The sequence below is a fragment of the Arvicola amphibius genome, chromosome 3 (assembly GCF_903992535.2).
Source record: "Arvicola amphibius chromosome 3, mArvAmp1.2, whole genome shotgun sequence".
Taxonomy (NCBI): Eukaryota; Metazoa; Chordata; class Mammalia; order Rodentia; family Cricetidae; genus Arvicola; species Arvicola amphibius.
Genome location: NC_052049.1, coordinates 171675015 through 171698734, shown reverse-complemented (window position 1 = coordinate 171698734; position 23720 = coordinate 171675015). Strand labels below are relative to the sequence as shown.

The following is a 23720-nucleotide window of genomic DNA, read 5'->3' as shown; positions in this document are numbered from 1 at the left end:
AAGAGGGCATGCTAGCACTCAGCTTGACTTGATTTCTGCTCTCAGACTGTCCTCTGCCGAGGAAATGGTGCCACCTGTAGTGGGTAGGTCTTCCCACCTCCATTAGTGTAATCAAGGGCATACCCCATAGCAGTGGTCTCAACCTCCTTAATGCTGAGATCCTTTAATACAGATCCTTGCTGTAGTGACCCCCAACCATAAAGCTATTTCATTGCTACTTCATAACTAATTTTGCTACTGCTATGAATTGTAATGTAAATATCTGATAGTACAGGGTATCTGATATGCAGTCCCCAAAGGGGTCACAAACCACAGGTTGGGAATCTCTGACCTACAGACCTGCTTAGCAGCCCATCTCCTGAGTGATTCTAGATTCTGTCAAATTGAGAACAGTAAGCATCACAGTGAGCTTTTAGGTTCAGTGAGAAACCTTGCCTCAGAAATAGGGTGGAGAGTTCATTCCATCCCCAAGCTAGGAAATAAACCAAGTGGTTTTCTGAGACCCAAACTCCAGTTCACTGGAAGAGCAGCAAGTACTCTTAACTTCTGAGCTCTTTCTCTAAACTCCTTTTGTGGACTTCGATAAGAATTGGATTGTTAATTTTTTTTTTTTTTACTCTAAGTGATAAACTTGCTTTTTCTGCTGTTTTTAAGATTTTTTTTGTCATCTGCCTGCCCAGCTTTTTTTAAAAATATGTCTCTTTGTAAATTGATTGAGCTTCTTGATTATTTAGATTTGTGTTTTCCATCAAGTTTGGGAAGTTGTCGACCATTATGTAGTCAGATATTCATTGCCTGTCTTCCTTCTGGAATGCCTGTAGCGTATTATTCTGCTTGGTAGTGTATCACACACACCCTTCATCTCTAGTTTTTCTTACTATTTTTTTTTATTCTGCTCTTTAGCGATTTTTAAAGCATTTCTTTTTTTTTTTTTTTTTTTTTTTTTTTTTTTTTTTTTTTTTTTTTTTTGGTTTTTTCGAGACAGGGTTTCCCTGTAGTTTCTAGAGCCTGTCCTGGAACTAGCTCTTGTAAACCAGGCTGGCCTCCAACTCAGAGATCCGCCTGCCTCTGCCTCCCGAGTGCTGGGATTAAAGGTGTGCGCCACCACCGCCCGGCTAGCATTTCTTATCTGCCTCCCGAGTTATTTTATTCTTATTTAAAATTTTTCTTATTATCTTATTTGTGTAGGTATTTTGCCTCTAGGTGCCAGGTAGTGCCCACGAGGTCAGAAGATGGCATCTGATCCTCCGGCACTGGAGGTGCGGTAGATACGTGCCTTCAGATGGATGCTGGGAATTGAGCCTGGGTTCTCTGGAAGAATAGCCAGTGTTCTTAAACCACGAAGCCATATCTTTAGCTCAAGTGGTGATTTAGAACAATATTTTGTGTGTATGAGAATTATGAACATGCCTAGTATCTGAAACATGTCTGGAAAAGGATGTCAGATCCCTAGGAACTGGAGTTACCGATTTGTGCGCTACCCTGTGGGTTCTGGGAAATGAAGCCTGGTCCCCTGTAAAAGTAGCGGGTGTTCTTAATATCTGAACCATCTCTCTCTCTCTCTCTCTCTCTTTTTTTTTTTTTTTTTTTTTTTTTTTAGTTTTTCGAGACAGGGTTTCTCTGTGGCTTTGGAGCCTATCCTGGAACTAGCTCTTGAAGACCAGGCTGGTCTCGAACTCACAGAGATCCGCCTGCCTCTGCCTCCCGAGTGCTGGGATTAAAGGCGTGCGCCACCACCGCCCGGCCTGAACCATCTCTTGAACCCCCGTACTGGTGATTTGTAATTGTCCCAGCTTCCGGGTTATTGATTGCTTTTTTTTTTTTAAATTTCTAATGTTGAACTTCCTCTAAGTAATTTCTCTCTCAGGTATTACTTTCAGTTCCTAGTTTATATAATAAATATTGATTGATTAACTGTGTCGTGTTTTATATAACCCAGACAGGTACTGTACTATTGAGCTGTAGTCCCAGCCTCCAGATTTCCAATCATTTCCTTATGTAATTTCTACTAAGTTTTTTTTTTAATATATAAAGTTTGTTTCTTGGTTCTATTAGTTCTTTAAGCATAGTTAATACAGTTCACTTTTTCTAGTCTGTAAGTTTGATGTTTAGACTTCCTCACAGAGGGTTTTTGCCACTTAATTTTTTTTCTTGTGAAGTCAGCCATGCGTGCATGTATGTACATATATACATACATGCATATGTGTGTATATAAATGTGTATGTATATATGTGTGTGTATATATATATGTATATATGTACACACACACACACACACACACACATATATATATATAAAACTCAAGATTCTTAAAAAAACTTAAGCCTATTATTTTATTTTATGGGTATTGGTGTTTTGTCTGCATGTGTGTCAGCGTACCATTTGTATGGTTGTTGCCTGAGGGGGTTGAAAGAGAACATTAAATCTCCTGGAGTTGGAGTAGACAGTTGTGATCTGCCATACTAAGGGTCAAACCTGAGTCCTCTGGAAGAGCAACCAGTGCTTTTAATTACTGAACAATCTCTCCAGCCCTCAAGGCCATATTTCTTAATTTTATTTTTGTGGAGTGGTGTAACTGCTTCTCTCGGGGTGATAGCAGATAGTAGGCATGCTTTAAAAAATTAGCTTATCAAAATCGAAGGGACCCTTTTCTTCATTAAGTATTAGGAGTTAGAAAGTCAGCAATTTATAGACAGGGATAAAATCAACTTCAAATATATTTAAAAATATTTTGGTGTGTGCGTGTGCGCACACACACACACACTCATGTTTTTGTCTGTGGAGATAAGAGATCAATGTTGGATGTTATTTCTCAGATGCTATCTTGTTTTTTTAGACAAGGCATCTCACTGGATCCCGAGACTCTAGGTGATGGTTGCTGACCAGTGAGCCCTAGGCTCCTGTCTGTACTTCCCCAGCACTGGGACTACAATCTCCTGTTGCCATGCCTGACTTCATATGTCGTTCCTGAGACTTAAATTCAAATCCTCCTAGGGTGAGGGTGGAGGAGGAGGCTTTGCCATTCCCGTGGGATTGAGGCTGTCACCCTTGACATGGCCCTGTCTGCAACCCTTACTCATTCAGTATTGCAGTCACGCAGGGCTCCTCTGCTCCCTACTCCTGGGCAGTATTCTTCTGCGGATTCTGGCTTCAGAAACTGATCCAGGTCACATAGATAGTAATTTTCTCACCTAAAATAGCAATTTTTATGCTTAGAAAGGTGAATACTTTGAGACATGGCAAAACTAAACAATAATATGTTGGGTTCTTAGCTGTAGGTTCGCCTGGTATCTCCATTTCTTTAGTTGTATTTTGAATTTTAGGCTAACATATTCTTATAAGCATTCCTTGTTGCATGCATCAGGTTTTATTGACTCATTTAAGGTATTTGTTTATACTGATCTAGTCTTTTGTCTTAAAGTAATGGATATCAAATAAAATGTAGCTAATGACTGAATGTGAATTTTGGAAGAAGTGGTGTGGTCTTGAACTCTTGAAATGTGAAAAGTACTATAAATTTAAATCATGGAACACTTGTTTTCCAAGGCTGTGGATCTTTCCATTGATGAGTCCAGCTTGACAGGCGAGACAACTCCTTGTTCTAAGGTGACAGCTCCTCAGGCAGCTGCTGCTAATGGAGATCTTGCATCCAGAAGTAACATTGCCTTCATGGGAACACTGGTCAGATGTGGCAAAGCAAAGGTGATTATGATTCTTCTCTTAAGAAAGGTGGTTTTATTTAAAAAATAACTTTTTCTAGTATATGTATGTTTCGGTAAATGGGCACCGTAGCATGTTCATGGAGGTAGGACAACTTTGTGGAGTCACTTGTCTCTAGCTCTGTATAGCTGCACGGTTAGCAGACTCGACCGCAGGAGTCTTTACTTGCTGACTTACACCACTGATCCATGTTTTTATTCTCTCTCTCTCTCTCTCTCTCTCTCTCTCTCTCTCTTTTTCTCTCTCTTTCCCTCTCTCTCTGTCTCTCCCTCCCCCCTTTTTGGTTAGTTTTTATTTTTTTTAAGTAGTACTGGTCACTATATGTTTTTCACCTAATGATGTATTTCAACTATTTTGTTTCCTGGTTTCTAATATTTTACCACTATAAAAGCCACCATTTTGGTTTGAGAGCTGGCTTAGCAGTTAAAGAGCACTGAGTTTTGAGTTTAATTCCCAGTAACCACATGGTGGCTCACAACCATCTATAGTAGGATTTGGTACCCTCTTCTGACCTACAGGCATACATGCAGACAGAGTGCCCATACCTAAAAAAATAGACATAAATGAATAACTTTTTAAAAGAAGGTAAAGAAGGTACAAGTTCATTCATAGAAGCAGGGTTGGAGTGGGGGACTACAAGAAGCAATGTTAAATGTTTATTGAGTATAAGACATTAAAATTTAAAATATGGGCCTCACATTTGGATCAGTTTGTTTCCAGGGTCTGTATTTTAAAGGGGTAATTGTTAACAGGAGTAACATAAACATGTACATTTGCAAAGGGAATTTATCTATCTATATATATATATCTCCTAGATCTGGGGTAAGGGTGAAGAAAGGAAATGAATGGTTTGTTCTCCACTTACCCTCACTCCTTTTTTCTTTCTTTGTTGTCGGTGATTCCATTTGAATATAAATGAATTTTCCTGGTTTTTTCCCTTAGGGTATTGTTATTGGAACAGGAGAAAATTCTGAATTTGGAGAGGTTTTTAAGATGATGCAAGCAGAAGAAGTGAGTACTTGGTGTCAGTGGTTTGTTCAAATCTGTATTTTTTATCTTAAGTAGAATATAAGTGTATATAGATTCTTGCGTATACTATTAAGACTTTTCTTCAGGATATTGTTCATTGGTTTTGCTTACAAAAACAATTGGGAATTTTAAAATTTGAAGGGCTGGAATTTACATTGTTACTGTTCTGAAAGATTCTTATTTTTATTCATTGTTTCTGTTAGGAAGCCATTCATAGCCACTTTTTGGATAGGTATTATTCTTTACAGAAAATGGTTCTGTTTGTTGTTAACCTAATTTTAACCTGGTTTAACTGAATGTGTTGCATATACTCAGCAGCACATGTTCTGCCACTGATGTTTTCCTTTGACCATAGGATTACATATATTTTACTCAGAATTCTAACACAATTTCATTGTGGTGTGTGTGTGTGTGTGTGTGTGTGTGTGTGTGTGTAAACTGCATTCTGTGAATGCTATGTTCTTTCATAATCATCTGGATTTCTTAGCTAACCTTCCAAAACTCCAGTTTGTAGTATAATGTGGAACATGAAGCTTGGCGGTGCAAGATCACTAAAGATTAGCAGATCAGGGAGGTACAGGATAAAACATAAACTTGGGGCACTAGGCATGTTTGTGGGTACAGAGAGGAGAATTTGAAAATGGCAGGAATAGCTGACAGTAGTAAAGTCCGCTAGAAGCTGTCAGGAGAGAGTTTTTTTTTTTTTTTTTTTTTTTTAACTTAGTGGGAAGCATAGTAATAAACCTTTTCAAGTAAGCCAGGTCTTTAAAGCAGAAAGCTGTCACTACTTCCTGTGGGACCTGCAATGAGAGCATAGGCCCCAGTTTCTTCAATGAAGTAAGAGTGTTAATCTCTAGGAGAGTTGTGTGCTCAACTCAGAAATGTGCATTTCGAGTGCTTTGCAGAGTTCCTGGCACCTGGAAAATGTATTGCAGTTAACTTACTGTGGCAATCTTCTCTAATTTGTCAAGGCCCCGAAAACCCCTCTGCAGAAGAGCATGGACCTCTTAGGCAAACAGCTTTCCTTTTACTCCTTTGGTATAATAGGTAAGAGAAGAGTGAGTATGTTTGCAATTCTTACTTGTGTTTTCTTTTTTTGTTGTTTTTACATATTTATTTTGCACATATATTTGCACACATTTGGAGGCCATAGGACAACTTCTGGGATTCAGGTCTCTCCATTATCTTGTGGGTTCTGGGGATTGAACTCATGTTGTCTGTTGTGATGGTGAGCTCCCTTACCTACTGAGCCATTTCATTGGCTTCCTGGGTTTTCTGTTGAATGTGAGTGTGAAGTCTGTTTTCTGTTGAGTATAAAGGCTATATTAATTTGCTCCCGTGTTTCCTTTTAGCTTAGTACTCATTTTTTAAAATTATAAAACCAACTCTGGGAACAAATAAAACCAGAACTGTGTAATTCCTATGTGTAGTCAGTGAGCATCTCTAAACATTTCAGTACTTGGCTTTTCCAGCTGTGATAGTGTCGATAGCTCTTCTTAGTTTTTCTCCCTTCCTCTTTCACCATCGTCCTTCCCCCTTCCCTTTCCCTTTGTCTTTCTTTTTCCTTCTTTCCGTTAAGTTGATAATGACCTAAAGCAGATCTTTTTAATTGATTTATTGAGCTCTACATTTTTCTCTGCTCTCTTACCTGCTTCTCCCCTTCCCTTTAACCCTCTCCCATGGTCCCCATGCTCCCAATTTACTCAGGAGATCTTGTCTTTTTCTACTTCCCATGTAGATTAGATCCATGTATGTCTCTCTTAGGATCTTCATTGTTGTCTTGGCTCTCTGGGATTGTGATTCGTAGGCTGGTTTTCTTTGCTTTATGTTTAAAAACCATTTATGAGCGAGTACATATGATGATTGTCTTTCTGGGTCTGGGTTACCTCACTCAATATGTTTTCTAGCTCCATCCATTTGCCTGCAAATTTCAAGATGTTGTTATTTTTTTCTGCTGTATAGTACTCCATTGTGTAAATGTACCACATTTTGCTTATCCATTCTTTGGTCAAGGGGCATTTGACCTAAAGCAGAGTTAAAGATACTGTAATATTCTGTTTTCTGAATCTATAATCTGGTATCTTTTCAGATATTACTTAGATTTTCTGATTGTATTTAATTCATATGTATTATCCTTCCAGTGTAGATTACTAATAGCATATTGTAAACATTATTCATTTCTTTGGGATACACTTTCAGAAATAAAATTATTGAGGTAACAGGTATCCAAGTAGTTGTAAGATTTGATCATCCTAGGAATATATATCATCCTCACATTTAGAAAGATGTTTACTTTAAGAATAGTGCTATAGATTAATTTCTTTTTGTTTAAATTTTCACTTTTCTTTGCTTTTGGCGCTGGTGATTGAATCCAGGGCCTCACACGTCTACTATAGAACTATACTTCTAGCCACTATATACATTTAAATTTTAATGCCCAATTTTACTACTGTGGTAACATGTAGACCATAGCGACTTCACACTTACTTTGTAGTTAAAGATGGATTCCCTGTCTTGCTATACTTCACAAAGGGCGGGATAGCAGTACTGTGATACTATGCCTGGCTTACTTTTACTATTTCATTTAAAGATTATCAGCTTCACAGCAAGGTACTGATGCCTATAAATGTAAGTCTAACCAAGAACTCATAGCTGAGGAGGTCATTGGCTTAGAGGAGAGCCTACTGCTGTTGTTTGCTAAATGAACGTAGTATCAAGTTGCCTTCTGAATATTTACTTATTCCTATGTCCTTAGATGAGTGCAGGTCTCATCTTCAAAGAGAAGCTGCTTTTTTGTAGTAGACAGTGATTAGTAGACTCACCTGGTCCAAGTCCAGAATAAGTGACCGGAGTTCTCATCCCTAAAGAGGGCATCTCTAGCAAACTCCCACCAAGGCTTAGGGAATATTGTAGAAGAAGTAGCAGAAGGTAAGAGTCAGAAACGCTGTCTCCAGAAGGTGACAGGATCCAGTGATGATCCTGTGCCATGGATTCAGAGCAGCTGTAATTGCCAGAATGAGACCTGCAAAAGATAAAGTCAGTGAACATTCTAGTATGGAGGGACTCATGAAGCTCCACTCCCTAACTGAAGAGCTATTAGCAGTCTTGGCTGCTGGTTAGGGTTTGGTCCCCAATAGGTTGTTTATGCCTTAGTGGATGGCCCTTCACCCATGTGCATAAGAGCAACACTGTTTAGGCTCACTAGGTTATAAAAGAAATGAAAACTTGAAGTTGAGGGGGAAATATGTGTGTGGGAGTATGTATCCAGGAAGGAGCTGGAGGAGGGGAGGGTAGCTAGGATAAAATGCATTGTATACATGTGTGAAATTCTCAAACAACAAATAAAAAAATCAGAATGGAATGGTAACTAAGGAGGAAGCTGTATTTTCTTTGTTGTAAACATTGTGTAGTTTATAGATGGCATCAGGAACTGTGTAAAAATGCCTTTTGCTTCTACATAATCAGTTAATTTAAATTTAAATAAATACTTATTTTTAAAATTATGTAGGTTAAAGTAGAGTTGTAACTGGTACTACTAGTTTTATAATTCATTATTTACTAATTTGAAATGACGTCTTTATCTTATATACAACACATATATTAATTTAGAGTTTTAATGTAGAAATTCTCCTACTGTTTTAATTATTATAGTTCTTAGTGTTTTAAAGTCAGTAATGCATTTTAAAGCAGTCTTTCCCCTTGTGTAGTTTCAGTGAATATTTGTTTTGTATCTGTATGGTGATCAGTTGTCACCTTAGGAGGTAGTCCTACATATATACCTCCAAAGGAAGTACATACCTCACGTACAGTACCTTTTATTGACTTATGCAAAGTTAAATTACAGTGTTGTTTCTAAAGTTGATAGTAAGTATGAGACTTACGTATTTTATAGATCTGCCTCCAATTTCATCCTATGAAAATGTTGGCGATGTTCTTTGAACTGTTCGTTTCTGTTTTGAGAGATGAATGGGCACGTCAGAGCCAAAGGTGAATCCGTAGTCTCTGCACATGCCCATTCAGGACAGCCTCAAGGGGATATACTTTTTTTTTTTTTAATGTACCCTTGAGCTTGTTAATCTAGCCTTTGTAGGTGATTATATAGGAAAAGGAAAAATTAGTATTTGATTTTGTTCTAGGTATCATCATGTTGGTTGGCTGGTTACTAGGAAAAGACATTCTGGAAATGTTTACTATTAGTGTAAGGTAAGTTCTAATGTTTGTAGATACAGTCTCTATCTCTTCCCTAGTCAAGTTCATTTCATTATAAAGATTGGTTTTATGTGGAGCCCATAAGAATATAATGTTTCTACTTAAGTAGTTTAAAAGCCATATTCTGTTTTTGTTGTGTATATTATATATACGCACACACGTGTACATATCTAATGTATATTATATTAGATATACTATATATAAACAACTGTACATATACACACATGTATACTATATAGCTACAAAATTTGCCTCACAAAAGCCATATATTGAAGTGATCTCATGGGAAAATGGAAGCCTATTTATTTGTCAGTGGAGAAAAAGCAGACTCGGCTGTTAACTTTTGCATTTTTGTATGTAGGTAGACAAGGAATATTCAAAAGCTCATAGTATGAAATAGAAAACCACATTGTATTAATTGAATAATCAGCCTCCAAAGAAAAAGAAAATCTCTAAACATCAAGTATCCTTTGTCATCCATGGAAGTGGAACATGTTATTGTAGAAAAGCATCAGAGAACAAACAGTTTCTAGAAATGTAAGATCTTGATTGCTGAAATTAAAAATTCAGTATGAATTTGACAGAAAGTCAAAGAAACAAAGAAAAACCATGAAAAAGATAATAATAACCTACAATGAGATAAAAGCAGAGTAGAACAATTTCAGGGAATATTATTTCTAAAGGAAAAGTAAGAAAGCACCATGTAGGAAATCTTTGCAGGATAAACCATGGAGGGTAAAGTGCACCCTGGGTCCGTGGAGACTGATGAATTCATCATATATCCAGCTAGATGGAAAAGACTGTAGGAACACAAGCCATCTACAAAAGAAGTACAATTGGGTTGTCTTCAGAATTCTCATTATCTGTGGATTACCACTACAAGATGCACTAAATGTTTTAACTGTGGTTTCCACAGACCCCCATCTTGTATCTATGTCCTTAAGACAGCAGGGCCAGTTCAGGGTGTTCTGCAGCAGAGTGAAGGCACACAGTCATGAAGGTTCCGAGTTCGGCATTACACTGAGGTACCGTTGGTCTCATTTACCGCATAGTGCTTGCAAAGATACAGGTGTAGCTAAAAGAATCACTGTATCTGGAGATTATATAACTGTGACTTCTTGTGAGATACTTATGATTTTCTTAGACCAGAGAAAGATTGCCAGTGATCTCCTTTATTATCAGTGGTGTGGCCCAGCAACAATTAGACAAAACTTCATATCAGGTCACTAGGGAAACAGCATTAGAAAGTTAATCAGCTGAAGAAAGGGAGACATTTATTCACTTTTCAGTATCAACAACAGAGGAAAGTGATTATAAGTCTGTAGGTTATGTCTCGTCCAAGTATTTGTTCAGTCAGTAATAAATAGCAGATGCTCAGGATATTTGTGAAGGGAAGAAAAGGGAGAAATGATGTGTTGGTATGTAAGAAATAAAACTTACTTAATCAGCTTAAGGAAAAGAAAGTCTGAGTAGCATTTCTGTATAGTAGATCAAGATGCAAAAGTTCAAATATTAAAATAAAACAAAATCAGTTTTTACAAAGAAGAAATTGAGTATATTATAGGAATAAGCAGGAGATGCTGTCTCTTGAAGGTATTTGTGACATAGTAAAGGAGCTGGAGCACAAGCTGATATCTCCTTTTAAAAACATGTGTTCTCTGTGGGTCATGAAATACAAAATAAAAATAAAAATGGGGAATGTGTTTCAGATACTGTTAGCATATCACAGGGAAAGTTTAGTTCTTTAGTATTTTTTCATTTAAGTCATTCTGTTCATAAGGGTTCACAATATTCCTTTTATTATTTCTTCAGGATATATCAACATTCCAAAAATTAAAAAAAATTAACAGGATAAAAACTGTCATTCCATTGGACTCAAGTATAAATACTCATGGTGAAAACTTTAGTGATCTAATTTTTCTCATTTCTTTAAACATTTTGCTTTTATTACTTTAAGAATTAATTTAGCAATGATTTTTTTATGTATCAACAATGACTGATATAAAAAAGTAGAATGATGGGATGGCCTGAAAGTGGAAGAATGTAATAAGCCATTATTATTTTACAGTTTTTTAGGGTTTTTGATCAATATATCCCATTGCTAGATAGGAAAGAATAAAAGAAATCTTAGAGATGGTCTTTGTAGGTTTGCAAATTGTTTTTGTTTTGTTTGCTTGTTTTTGAGTCCCCTAAATATTTGAAGCATTCATTAAACAAAAGTGAAAATTCTGGAGTTTTGCACCATAATGGCAAAGAGGAAAATTGACAGGCGACTAGATAGTTACCAGACAAAAGAGAATGCAGGAATCCAGATAGAAATTCTTTGGACTGTCAAAATGCATAAAGTTAACCGTGTAATTGAAGAATCAGGGCTCTAAATTCCTGACTCTGAGTGAGTGGTGTGTTTCTAAGGGTAAAATGAAAAAGGCCCTTTCTCCTGGTTATTTTTGCAGCAAAGATTTCTTTGATGTAATGTCTCCAATAAGAGTCTAGACCATCCGTTTTTTAACCAAAATAATATATAATAACATTCTTTCATGTTTAATGCTCATTTTTGTTCACTTCATACTGTTTATATGGAAGTGGAGAAATGTCTTGAGTATAAAGGTGATTACAAAGAAATGTTATGCAGAAATGGGAAAATTACTACTATAATTGATAATGAATGTTTCAAAATCTAAGAACAGATATTTCACAGTTACCTAAAATATGACTTTCCTTTCCCACCAAGTTAAGAGCCCTCATTATTTTAGAAGTGCTGCTTGCTGATAAAACAACTGCAAAAGTGTCTGGTTGGTTTGTGGATCATGTCTGCTACCCAGCTGAGGCAGGAGGATCATGAATTTGCGGCTAGTCCAGGGTAATGAGACCCTGTCTTACAAAAAGTAAAAAGCAACCCCAAAACCCAAGCAAACACACAAAACACCAAGACCATCAAAGAAGAACCAGGATTGTAAGTTAGAATCTGTTAGGAATGTGTTTTGGAATGTTTTTGCTTCTTTAATTGCAGTTGAACAGTCCACTGTACCCAGAGGATGTTACTCACTTCAGGCATATAGACTGTCAAAAAAGCAAGGAATATTTTTGGATTAAGATTTAAAAAATTCTAATGAAGTTATTCATAACCTATTTTTTATATGCCATTTGTAAAATGACTAAAGAGCAAAAGATTGAGAAGGCTTGTTAGATATGGATTATAAATCACGATGTGCTTTTAAAACATATTTTTGGTACAGTAAGGCATAGTGGAAGCACAAGAGCAAAGGATTTCATTTCACCATTGCTCGGGTGAGAGGTAGAAGGTGTGCATGTGTTTAACCCTTCAGGATGCTCAGTCTGCTGAGTAGTTTTGTAAATATTGCTTCCTTTCAGCCTTTGTAAACAACATCTAAACAAAGGATGAAAAATGTAAATTATGATTACAGAAGTAGAACAGAATGTTAATGTTAGGAAGTAGGACTAGGAATATTGTGACGATAGTCAACTTCAATTTTAATACTGTGTGTTCATTGTGTATAGTTTGGCTGTAGCAGCAATTCCTGAAGGTTTGCCTATTGTGGTCACAGTGACACTAGCCCTCGGTGTTATGAGAATGGTGAAGAAAAGGGCTATTGTGAAGAAACTGCCTATTGTTGAAACGCTAGGTAAGTGCTGTGGAGAGCAGCGAGGTGTCAGTTCACAGGGCAGAATCACTACACTTTACAGTTTCTCTGTTAGGAACATTATAATGATATTGGGGCCAAGCAGTGATGGACAGTTTTAACAACCAAAATAGGCAATTAAAAATTCATTTCTCAAGAGGAATCTTTATGCATTGTGGAATGTGTTAATGCTTAGATCATGTTATTGATATCCATATTGCAAATGAAGTCCTAGAGCAAAATTAATAGAAGATTTTTTTTGATAGTTGATTGTTACAGAACTCAATTTCCTGCTTAGGTTGACTTTGTTTATAGTTAGAACAATAAGTATTTCTTGGTTATATTGATTGGACAACTTTATTCTCAAAATATTACAGAACTTTTAAAGCAGTTTAGCTATTCAAAACTATTTTAAGTTCAATTTTTTGTTTATAATTTCTTGAAAAACTCTGAAGAAATTATGTGGGTTTACATGTCAGAATCTTCTAAACTACCTATAAAATTCATTCTGAAAGTCATTGAACAAAACCAATATGAAATAGCTTTGTAGGAACTAAGAAAAAGTAAACATCTAAATTTTGTTTCTAACTTCAGAAAGTTTACCTTATGATGAAGCAAACACAGTGTAAGAAATTATAATTACCGATGACTTGGGAATTAAGAGTACTAGAACACTGTTTCTAGGTGTTTTATTTATTTTCTAAGTGAACATATTTTTCTCTGATTCTCGTGGTGACGCCCAGTGATTTATTTTTAGGCTGCTGCAATGTGATTTGTTCAGATAAAACTGGAACACTGACGAAGAATGAAATGACTGTTACTCACATATTCACTTCAGATGGTCTGCATGCTGAGGTACTGAGGTTTTTCTTTTTAAAGAAACTTAGTCTTTAAAATGCTTACTCTTCAGCATGGACGGGCTCACTGTGAGCCTTGTCAGCTTGGTTGCTCACCTTCCTGGACTTAGGGGGAGTTGGGAGGACCTTGGACTTAACATAGTAAAGGGAACCCTGATGGCTCTTTGACCTGGAGAGGGAGGGAGTGGGGGTGTGAGTGGAAGGGAGGGGAGGGAAGGAGGAGGAGGAGGGGAGGAGATGGAAATCTTTAATAAAAAAATGAGAAAAAAAAAGTAAAGAAGATCAAGGGAAAAAAATGCTTACCAATTCCAGTGTTTTTATCTTCAAAATCTCTTTTCTTTACATGTGATTTTATCGCTTGTTTCGTGTTGTGTGTCCAGTTTAGAGACTTGAATCTCTGTGCATCCTTTAAACCGTCCTCCGTCCACACATCACCAAGTCCTGCCAGTTTTGACCTTGTAAATTTCCTTCTTTTAGCCAGCTTCTCTAGACCATGTTTCATGTTACTCTCTGTACTTTGAGAGCCTTTTGTAGAATTGCAGCTCCACCCCCCCCCCCCATTGTCTCTGTTGTGCAGAGGATTCTGAACTGTGGCTCTTAAGGCTCCGCGTGGCCTTTTCCTTCCTTTTCCAGCCTTAGCTATTCCCCCTTGTCTATGGTACATGAAACATATTAGCTTCATATTTCTGTGTGACAAAATTTCCCCCATGACCCTTGTTGCTGGGCCACTTTGTAAAATACCTGAATGTCTCTTTTTCTTTGGTATTGATTCTCGCCACTCTTCAGGAAACCCTTGCTGAGCACTGAGGACTGGCTGTGTGCTGCATATGTATTCCAGTCTTTATGCTAACTGAAAATTCCTTCCCTCCTTCCTACTAGACGATGAGTTGTTAAGAGCAGGAGCTGTGTTGTATAGCACTATTAATAAAAACTCAGAGAGAAGTTGGGTTCAGCCAGAAGATCTGAAAAGCAGAATAGTCAGCCACTGACTCTTACCTCGACCTTAGTCCAAAATGGTGATCCTTCCTCCAGGAATTGTAGAATGAGACTGTGTCTGAGAACTGTCTCCTCCCCTTTTATAATTCTCCCTAGTTCTGGGGTTAAAAGCGTACACCTTTTAACCACTGGGGTTAAAAGGCATGCACTTCACAGTTTCTATGGCAACTAATGTAGCTACTGGGATTAAAGATGCATGTCATTGCTGCCTGGTCTATAAGGCTGGCCATTGTGACTATTTTACTTTTCTGATCCTCAGGCAAGTTTTATTTATTAAAATACAAATGAAACGCCACTACAGTTTGCCTTTCTGTCTATAATAAGAAAGAAGGCTATAACTAATATAAGAAAAACTATGTATAATAAGTATAGTGACTATACGATATATACAGGCAACAAATACATCAACAATATCTAGTACATTTGCATTTGACAAATTCAGAGAAAATACTCCATATCTATTCTATCTTGGTGAGTCCAAATTCTTGTACCTAATTTAATTTCTACCATAACTTACTGTGTTATGTAAACAAGGAAATCTATAATTATCTGCCTTCAACTCCATCAAAGGTTCCAGTAGGATATAATATTATCTAAGTAAACAAGAAGAGCATTTAAGTAGCTTCCAAAACTCTAGAATTGATAGAAACATCATACTGCCCAAATTTCTTTAGTAACATTGGGGCATCCATTTTCAGCCTACAGGCTCATAGTTTCTGGCAGACTTTTCCATGAAGCAGGAAATTTGAAAGACTCCTTCTTACTACACTGTTTTGCCTATATTGGCAGTTTGTCAGTCACTTTCTTCTACATCCTGAGGAATGTCTGGCAGATTCTTTTCTGAAGCAAGAACCCTGAAGAGCTGTCTCACCTTCTTTAGGCAAGTTCAACAGTCATTTTTCTAAAGGTCCCGTATGTCCAGTTTATACAGCATACCATTAAGCAGTCCAGGTAAGAACAGTTTCTTGCTCAAATGCCTACCCTTGTCACGTTGAAGTCTAATTCCATAATGAGTTTCTTCAGTGCCCATCAACCTCTCTGAAGTAATCAGCACTGCCAGGAGCAGACATATCTCATTCTTGAGAAGACTTAAGTTCTTAAAATATTTTAAATCCCATATTCTGTAGGTCTTTGAAAGGTTTGAAGGTTGTCTTTCTGAAATCTATCTCTGTATATCTAGAAAACCTAACATGACTAAAATTTTGATTATTCTAAATGACTATTAATCTGTATTTCTTAATTATACATTGTATTTTTAAATGGCTGTATAAACATAATACCTTAAATAGGAGCAGAAATATACATATAACAATATTGACCTTAAATTTGTATCAATAAACCAAAATCCATACCAATGCAAAGTCTTGACCTATATCATATCCTCCCTTATTTTTTTTCAAGAAATTGACTGTGACCATCAACTATTTATAATCAACCCCCTTGAAATGTATACAGATATTTATAAACAATATTTAAGAATTTGGGCATAGTTCTCTAGACTACTTCTTTCTGATTGGGGGCACTGTTAATTATGTCCTTCATGGGTATCTTGTGTGTTTGGTTCATCTCAACTAGCAGTCCTGAAGCTGTCCTGAATATTGGGCCACCTGGGCCATTGCTTCTGGGTGTCTTGTTTTATCAAACTGTATTAGCTGGTAAGGAATCCACAGCTTTCTGTCCTCTGTGGAAACAAAAGGAGAATTTTCTTTCCGAAGTAACACATTCTTAGACTCAAATTTTGAAGTGAAGATACCTTTAAAATGTATGTTTTGGGTTAGCTTAGCAGCCCCTAAAATGAAATGTCTCTCTGTAGTTAGCTTATTCACAGTCAAAAAATTCAGCAAAAACACAATATACATAATCCACTCTTTTTGTACTTTTTATCTTTACATACCTTTTCTTATTTTTTTTTACTCCATTTCTTTCATTTTATTTTTTTTATTTTTTGGTGTTTTGAGACAGGGTTTCTCTGTGTATCTTGGCTGTCCTGGATCTCACACTGTAGGCCAGGCTGTTCTTTGAACTAATGGAGATCTGCCTGTTTCTGCCTCCCAACTGATGGGATTGAAGGTGTGAGCCACCACACCCAACTAGTCTTCTCTCTCTCTTTCTCTCTCTCTCTCTCTCTCTCTCTGTCTCTCTCTCTCTCTCTGTCTCTCTGTCTCTCTCTCTCTCCTTTCTTTCTCCCGGACTTTATCCTTTTTCTTTTCTCTCTCAAGCGTACATATATTTTAAAACACACTGTAAACAGTTTATGGGTTTTCTTTCATCTGAATCTGCCTTTATTGGGTATCTTGTCTTGGCAAAGTTTGGCAGTCACTTTCTTTTGTGTTCTGCTTATCCAGTTTGGACAGTATACTGTCAGCAAATTGAGGCAAGGGCAGTTTCTTTGCCCACTTGCTAGCTTTGCCATAAAGAAAATAAATACCATACAGAGTTTCTTTGATGTCCATCATCTTTTTTTTTTTGTTATAGATTGTTGCTGCCAAAAGCAGATATGTCTCACTGTCATGAAAATCCTTATATTAATTATATTAAATGCCACATTCTGTAGATCTTTGAAGTATTTGGAGACCATCTCTCTAAATACGTCTGTGTGCTAACTTGAAAACATACCTAACATGACTGTAATTTGACTATTATAGATGACTATTATTATATATTATACATCACTATTAATCTATATTTTTAATATACATTATACTTTTAAATGAGTTTCATCGACATAATTCTTTAAAAAAAGAATAGAAATATACATACAAGAAAATTAACTTTAAATTTGTATCGGTAAACCAAAATCCATACCAATGTAAAATATTTAAGATTAATAGTTTCTTGATTAAAGTAAATACAATAATCTACCCTTTCCCTCCATCATTTGTATATCATATCCTCCTTCTTTTTGAAAGAGATTCACTGTGACCAATAATAATTTGTAACCGCCCCCCTTAAATAAAAACAAACGTTTATCACCAATATTCTGAGAATGTGGGCTTAGTTTTCTAGGCTACTTTCTGCTGATTGGTGGGCACTGGTGATCTTTTAGGGACCCTGAGAAAATAGGGATAATTGTTAAGTCTTGGCTAGAATATTCTATGAGGCTGGTTCATCTTCGCCAGTAGCCTTGATGCTGTTTTAGACACAGAACTCAGAGGAAATTGCGTCAGAGGTGCACTGACACATTGGATCATCTGGGCCATCTGTTCCCATCAGAGATTTTTTAGGGTGTCTTCTTCAATCAAATCGGATTTTTCTTCACCACAAATGAATCCAGAGCTTCTCATTTCCTGTGGAAACAAAAGTATAATCTCTTCTTTAAAGTATCATATCTTTTGACTTAAAATTTGAAGACAAAGTATTTTCAGTTATATAAGTTGGTTTAATCTAGCAACATTTATAATCCAGTGTGCCTTAGCAGCTATTGTTCCTTCCTCAACAGTCAGAAAAATTCAAACACAACAGAGTAACAGTGTTCAGACTCTGTATTTTTCATTTTTGCATGTCATGTTTGTGTGTGTGTAATATGTTATTACATTACTACTCTGTTCCCTTAAGGACTTTACTATTTAAAAACATTTCTTTTTAAATCTATGACTGTTTCCATCCTTTTTCCTGTCTCCCAAGCCTGCATACATTTATAAATACTCTGTGTTCAGAGACCTTTTTGTTTGAATCTGCCCTTACTGTGTATCTCTAACCCTTTTTGTTTTTATGAGCAAAAACTCTAAATCTGACATGCAGTGCACAGCCGTGCTCTCAAGCTTGCATTCAGTGGCTGGGAGAAGCCTTTTTTTTTTTTTTTTTTAATGCAGGAGTACTCCATGTTTCAGGTCAAGCCTGCTGTGGCCAGGGCACACAGTTCTGTACTGCAATTGCCAATGAGAGACATGAACTATGAAGTTATTCTTGGCTCCGTTTTGTGTGTTTAGAACCTTTTTTAAGCTTTGTTATGTCTTATGTGGAAATTTCGGCCCTGTTAAAGCGCCATATGTAAATAGAGCTGGAGCTTTTCTTTTGTCCCGACTGCCCATTCCCAAATAATCACACAAAAGCTTACATTAATTATAGAATGTTTGGTCTACTGCTCAGGCTTATTACTAATTAGCTCTTAGAACTTAAATTAACCCATTTCTATTAATCCATTTTTTGCCATGTGGTTTTGTGGCTTTACCTGTTCTCTAGCATGTCTTGTTCCTCTGGCGACTGGGTCACATTTCTCTTGACTCTGCCTCTCTTTTTCCCTACATCTTCGTTTGGTGTTCCCGCCTAGTCTTATTATTATCAACCAATGAGAGCAACACATAGTCACAGCAAAAGAAGGATTATCCTGCAGCACCTGTGCTTGTGTATGGTCTACAGGGTAGTAGTTTCTCTTCAGAGTCTATCATTTTATATTAGACATTAATAATTTTTAATTACTTTCTCTAAACTTTATTATTTTCATTATGATAGTTGTTTTACCTAGACTCTAGTCACTTGGAATACTTGGCTTGTTTAAGTTTTAATATGGCCATGTACTGTGCTTTCAGAGCAATCTGTCAGTTCCAGGGTGAGTCCTTCACTGCCCCTAAGACTGATTGCCTAGAAGCCAAGTTTCAGCTATTACCTGGTCCTGGGTCTGTGTGAGAGGCTAGATGTGGTAATAGTGGGATTGAGGTTTTTTTTTTTTTTCCAAGCTGTAGTGTACTGTTATATAATTTTAATTTAAGCTCAGTTATGTAGAGATATTGTCCATGGTTTTCTTGTCTTTTTATAATGTATTATTGAGCAGGCAAAAATATCTTTTTAGGTTAATTAGTACCCTAAATAGAATTTCTATTCCCCTAATATTGAATTGTGTTTTAGATTTATTATAAGCATTGGATCACCAGCAGCATGACTAGAAAATGGCATGAGTATAGCTCAGGCTGTTCTTTGGCTGCCATTAAGCCTTACTACTATACTGTTTGTGTTATTAATCCCTAGGTGACTGGAGTTGGCTATAATCAGTTTGGTGAAGTAATTGTTGATGGCGATGTTGTACATGGATTCTATAACCCAGCTGTTAGCAGAATTGTTGAGGTAAAAGTATTTTCAAGAAGTTAATTTAGTTCATAATGACTTCAGCCAGAGTGATGGATTTATAGTCCATATGCATTTCTTGTAGGCGGGCTGTGTGTGCAATGATGCTGTAATTAGGAACAACACTCTGATGGGAAAGCCAACTGAAGGAGCCTTAATTGCTCTTGCAATGAAGGTATGTGTTTAGTGTCTTTGGCATGTGGGGTATTATCCTGTTAGCAGAATGTGAGGCCTTTAAGATTCATCATACTGTGCTTTTAAATGTTCAGTAAGACTCATTTTTCCATTATTTTTAACTGGCATTAGGGATCAGTTCAATATAGAGACTAGAACGGTTTCAGTATAACTTATTCCTCACTGCAAGGTACAAACTAATGACCAGTGTTGGATGTGTTTTTAGTATTGAGGTCTGTCTGTGAAAAGCTTTAAAAGTGTGTGTAGTTGCTGTTAAATACTTGTACGTGAGTGAATAAACGATGTTATTTTAAAATACTTTTGTACCTTTACATTAGTAAAAAGTAGAAGTCAATTTTTTCCCTTCCAAGGTTTGCTTCCTTTTCCATTTCTCAAAATGTGTGTAATAAAAGTCTGTGTTTGGGAGAGGAAGTATTATTCCTGTATTCCGTTCAGATTGAGCCTACGTCCTATATTTACATTTTTTTTCAGCAAGAAACCTGGTATTTACATAACTAAAGCAGCCTTTCCCACTTTAAGAACAGTTTGAGAAAACACCGAAATTTGAATGAAACAGTATCTTTCTATGTGAGATTACTGGGAATGAGAACCATTATACTGTTGCAAGTTATTCTAGGTTTACATTCAGAAGATCATCACTAGATTTACTTAGTCATTCATTTGTTCATTTTAATATATATAATAGAGATCAAACCCAGGACCTTCTGTATGTCAGGTAAGCACTCCAACTCTGCCCACTAGTTTTAAGATATGTATGTTTTCTCTTTCGAAACCTGTATTTATCATTTGGCCTTACAACTAAAAATAATGTATAGCTTTTGGAAGATTAATAATATATGATGCAAGTATTAGCTGTTTCCCATGTTTCTGTTTAACAAGCTACTAGCTTCTTTCTAGAGGCATTAATACTGACATTCAACAGGCAGGGCAAGATAATTAAACCTAAAGTACTGAACAGCCATATCTATCTATGTCTGTCTGTCTCCATACCTACCTACCTACCTACCTCTACCTATGTTGAACAGTGAAATTTCAGAGCTGGAGGCTTGACTTGAAAGGAAGAAAGGGTTTAGTGAGGACAGCTGGAAGGAGCTGAAATGAAAGCATGAGGGAGGAAAAAATAGGCTTGGAGTGAATAGGTCTGGAGAAGGAGTGGCGGGGCTGTGTCCCGCCATGCGGCCACCGGCTAGCTTTACACCCGAAATAATTACACGGAAACTGTATTCTTTTAAACACTGCCTGGCCCATTATTTTCAGCCTCTTACTCACATCTTGACTAACCCATATCAAATAATCTGTGTAATACCATGAATGGTGTCTTACCAGAAAAGATTCAGCACATCTGACATGGTGGCTGGCTTCATCGCATCTGGCTGTAGAGACAGGGCAATTGTCTGAGCCATCTACCTCACTTCCTTCTTCCTGTTCTGTCTACTCCACCCACCTAAGGGCTGGCCAAGGCAGTTTCTTTATTAAAACAGAAGACTCTCCCACATCATAGGTCACGACCAATCAGCTGACTAATATGGAAGGAATGAAAAGTGTTTGAATAAAGAGGGAAATTGTTAAGTAGGCTGTATTTTGGTGGTTACGTGAATACCAAGAGAACTCTGACCATATTTCTGAAGAAAACAAAAGTTAATAACATGGACTTTTGACTAGTTCTAAAATACAGTTAGATATTTGGAATAAGAGGCAAAGGTTTCAAAAGGAATTAGGAATGAGAACAAATACATGATATTAGTAGTTACTAGTTATAGTGGTGTTTTTGTGTAACAAAAGAGATAAAACACACAAATGTGCAAATGTACATGCATGTCCATGTGTACATGCACACACAGTACATGTATTCACCCCAGATAGGGAACCAACAACAGATCAAACTATAGATACTACCAAAGTCCAACTTACTGAAACAATGAGTTTTATTGGGGTTGCTCACAGGAATATGGGTGAGGAGTTACTTACAGGAACAGAAGTGACTCAAAGACCGGTACCTCATCAGAGCCCACCCGAGCACAGGTGATAGTTCACAACAGCTAGGAACTTGGAGTATGCTGAGCAGCCTGCAGGCAGCTGAACAGTCTGGGTCCTTTCTAAGCCACTCTGATCTGAACCTCTTCCTATTCTAGGCACAGAGTCTGGTGTCAGAATCTCCCTTGAAGCTTGGCTTGTTTGAGAGTGGTTCTCAGCAGTCTTCACTATTTAGTCTAGTGAATCTGGTCAGTTTCAGGACTCAAAGCAATTTTGATTTGTTTACCTTCCTGCTTAAGGACTCAATGTTTCAATCTGGAGGAAACTATTACAAAATGGTGACCTAAAGGATTAGGATGAAGATGATAGCAACAGACAAGAAATATCCCCGTCGCTAATAAGTGAAGTTAAATAAGAAACTTTTCTTGATTGGCAAAGTTAATCTTTAGTATTAGTCAGGCACTTTTGTTTGTATCTTGTTTTCTTCCATATTTTGAGCTGGTAGAGAGATTAATATATGAAGGCTTGGTGTACCTATAGTCTAGTATTCTATCTATACATGCAGGATTTCATGTTGTAATTGTATGTTCTCTTTAAGAAAATGCAGTCTATATAAATAAAACATTGCTATTCTTTCACCAGTACCTGGAAGAGTAACCAGTTTCCTTAACTCACCATGTCATAGGTTGTTTACATTGTTTGTTAAATGGAAAAACAGCACATGTTGATTAGAATTAATTTTATTTTTATTTTGTTCTTATAGATGGGTCTTGATGGACTGCAACAGGATTATATCAGAAAAACTGAATACCCTTTTAGTTCTGAGCAGAAATGGATGGCTGTTAAGTGTGTACACCGAACACAGCAGGTATCGCTCTCTTTTTTTATACACAATTCTAGCATTTAGGAGGCTGAGGCAGGATTGCTACAAGTTTGAGGTCAGTTACACAGTGCGTTCCAGTCAAGCCTGGGATATAAGGTGAGGCTTTCAAAATAATAAAATAATAAAAGCACATCTGTTTCAGCTTAGATGACATTTTTTGGGGAAGGGGTCTACATTAATTTTAGTGAATTACGGCATCAATAAATCCTGTGGCCTAAGAGCAGTGGTTCTCAATCTCTGAGTCACGGCCTGGAGGGGGAGGGGGACTGAAAAATCCTTTTACAGGGGTTGCTTAAGACCATCGGAAAATCACAGATACTTACATTACAATTCATAACAGTAGAAAAATTATAGTTATGAATCAGCAGCAAAAATAATTTTGTGATTGGCATCAGCACAGCATGAGGAACTGTACTAAAGGGTCACAGCATTAGGAAACTTGAGAACCACTGCCTTAAAGCATAGTAATCAGCAGTGTTCTTAAGTCTTTATTATATTTTTCTTTACTGTGGCACTCTTCTTTATAAAATTTCTGTATTGAAATATTTAGTGTTGTTTGTAAGCCAACTGCTTAAGTGTTTCTTAGCCCGGTCTTAGGAATGGAGGACTTTGACATCCAGTTCTCTTGATCTGATTTTCTTTTCGCTGATAGTTCATTATAGGTCTCTGCTGTTTTTATGTTGTTGGACTGCTCTTCGCTGAAGGAATGTCTTATCCTTATAATAAATAACACTACTAATTGTGTGATTCTTCTCATTTTCCAACCTAAAGACTTGCTGCAAGATGAAAGCAACCAATGGATTTAACATACAAAACCTAAACACACAAATGAGACTCAGTAAAGTAGATGTGGAGGGGAGGTCAGCCTGCCATAGAGTGGACAAACTTGCTAATTTAAAAATAATTAGAATGGCTCAATTAGTTTGTTTTTAGAAGTGTCTTTTGAATATGACAATAAGAATATATTTTCTCAATCTCTGGAATAAAAGATAAAAATCCATAAGTATTTTTAAAGGCAAGCACTAAGACAGACATACTGGGAGGGAAGGTTGAGGTCTAAAAGATGAACCAGTAGGAGCCTTTCTTCCCCAAATGCTGTTTTAGTATTCCTTTATCCTTGTAGAATATAGGAGATCTGGGGAATATACGGGTGAT

General features: G+C 36.8%; 1 protein-coding gene across 2 annotated transcripts in view; it reads left to right on the top strand.

Moving 5' to 3' along the window:
* The window catches only part of Atp2c1 (ATPase secretory pathway Ca2+ transporting 1), a 114516-nt gene that overhangs the window by 70497 nt on the left and 20299 nt on the right, over positions 1–23720 (top strand). For both annotated transcript variants that reach the window (XM_038321352.2, XM_038321354.2), the window contains exons 8-16: positions 3547–3702; positions 4663–4731; positions 5721–5796; positions 8886–8952; positions 12478–12602; positions 13357–13454; positions 19418–19513; positions 19599–19688; positions 22446–22550. In XM_038321352.2, coding sequence (XP_038177280.1) covers positions 3547–3702; positions 4663–4731; positions 5721–5796; positions 8886–8952; positions 12478–12602; positions 13357–13454; positions 19418–19513; positions 19599–19688; positions 22446–22550 — 882 coding nt within the window. The remainder of the gene's footprint in view (positions 1–3546; positions 3703–4662; positions 4732–5720; positions 5797–8885; positions 8953–12477; positions 12603–13356; positions 13455–19417; positions 19514–19598; positions 19689–22445; positions 22551–23720) is intronic.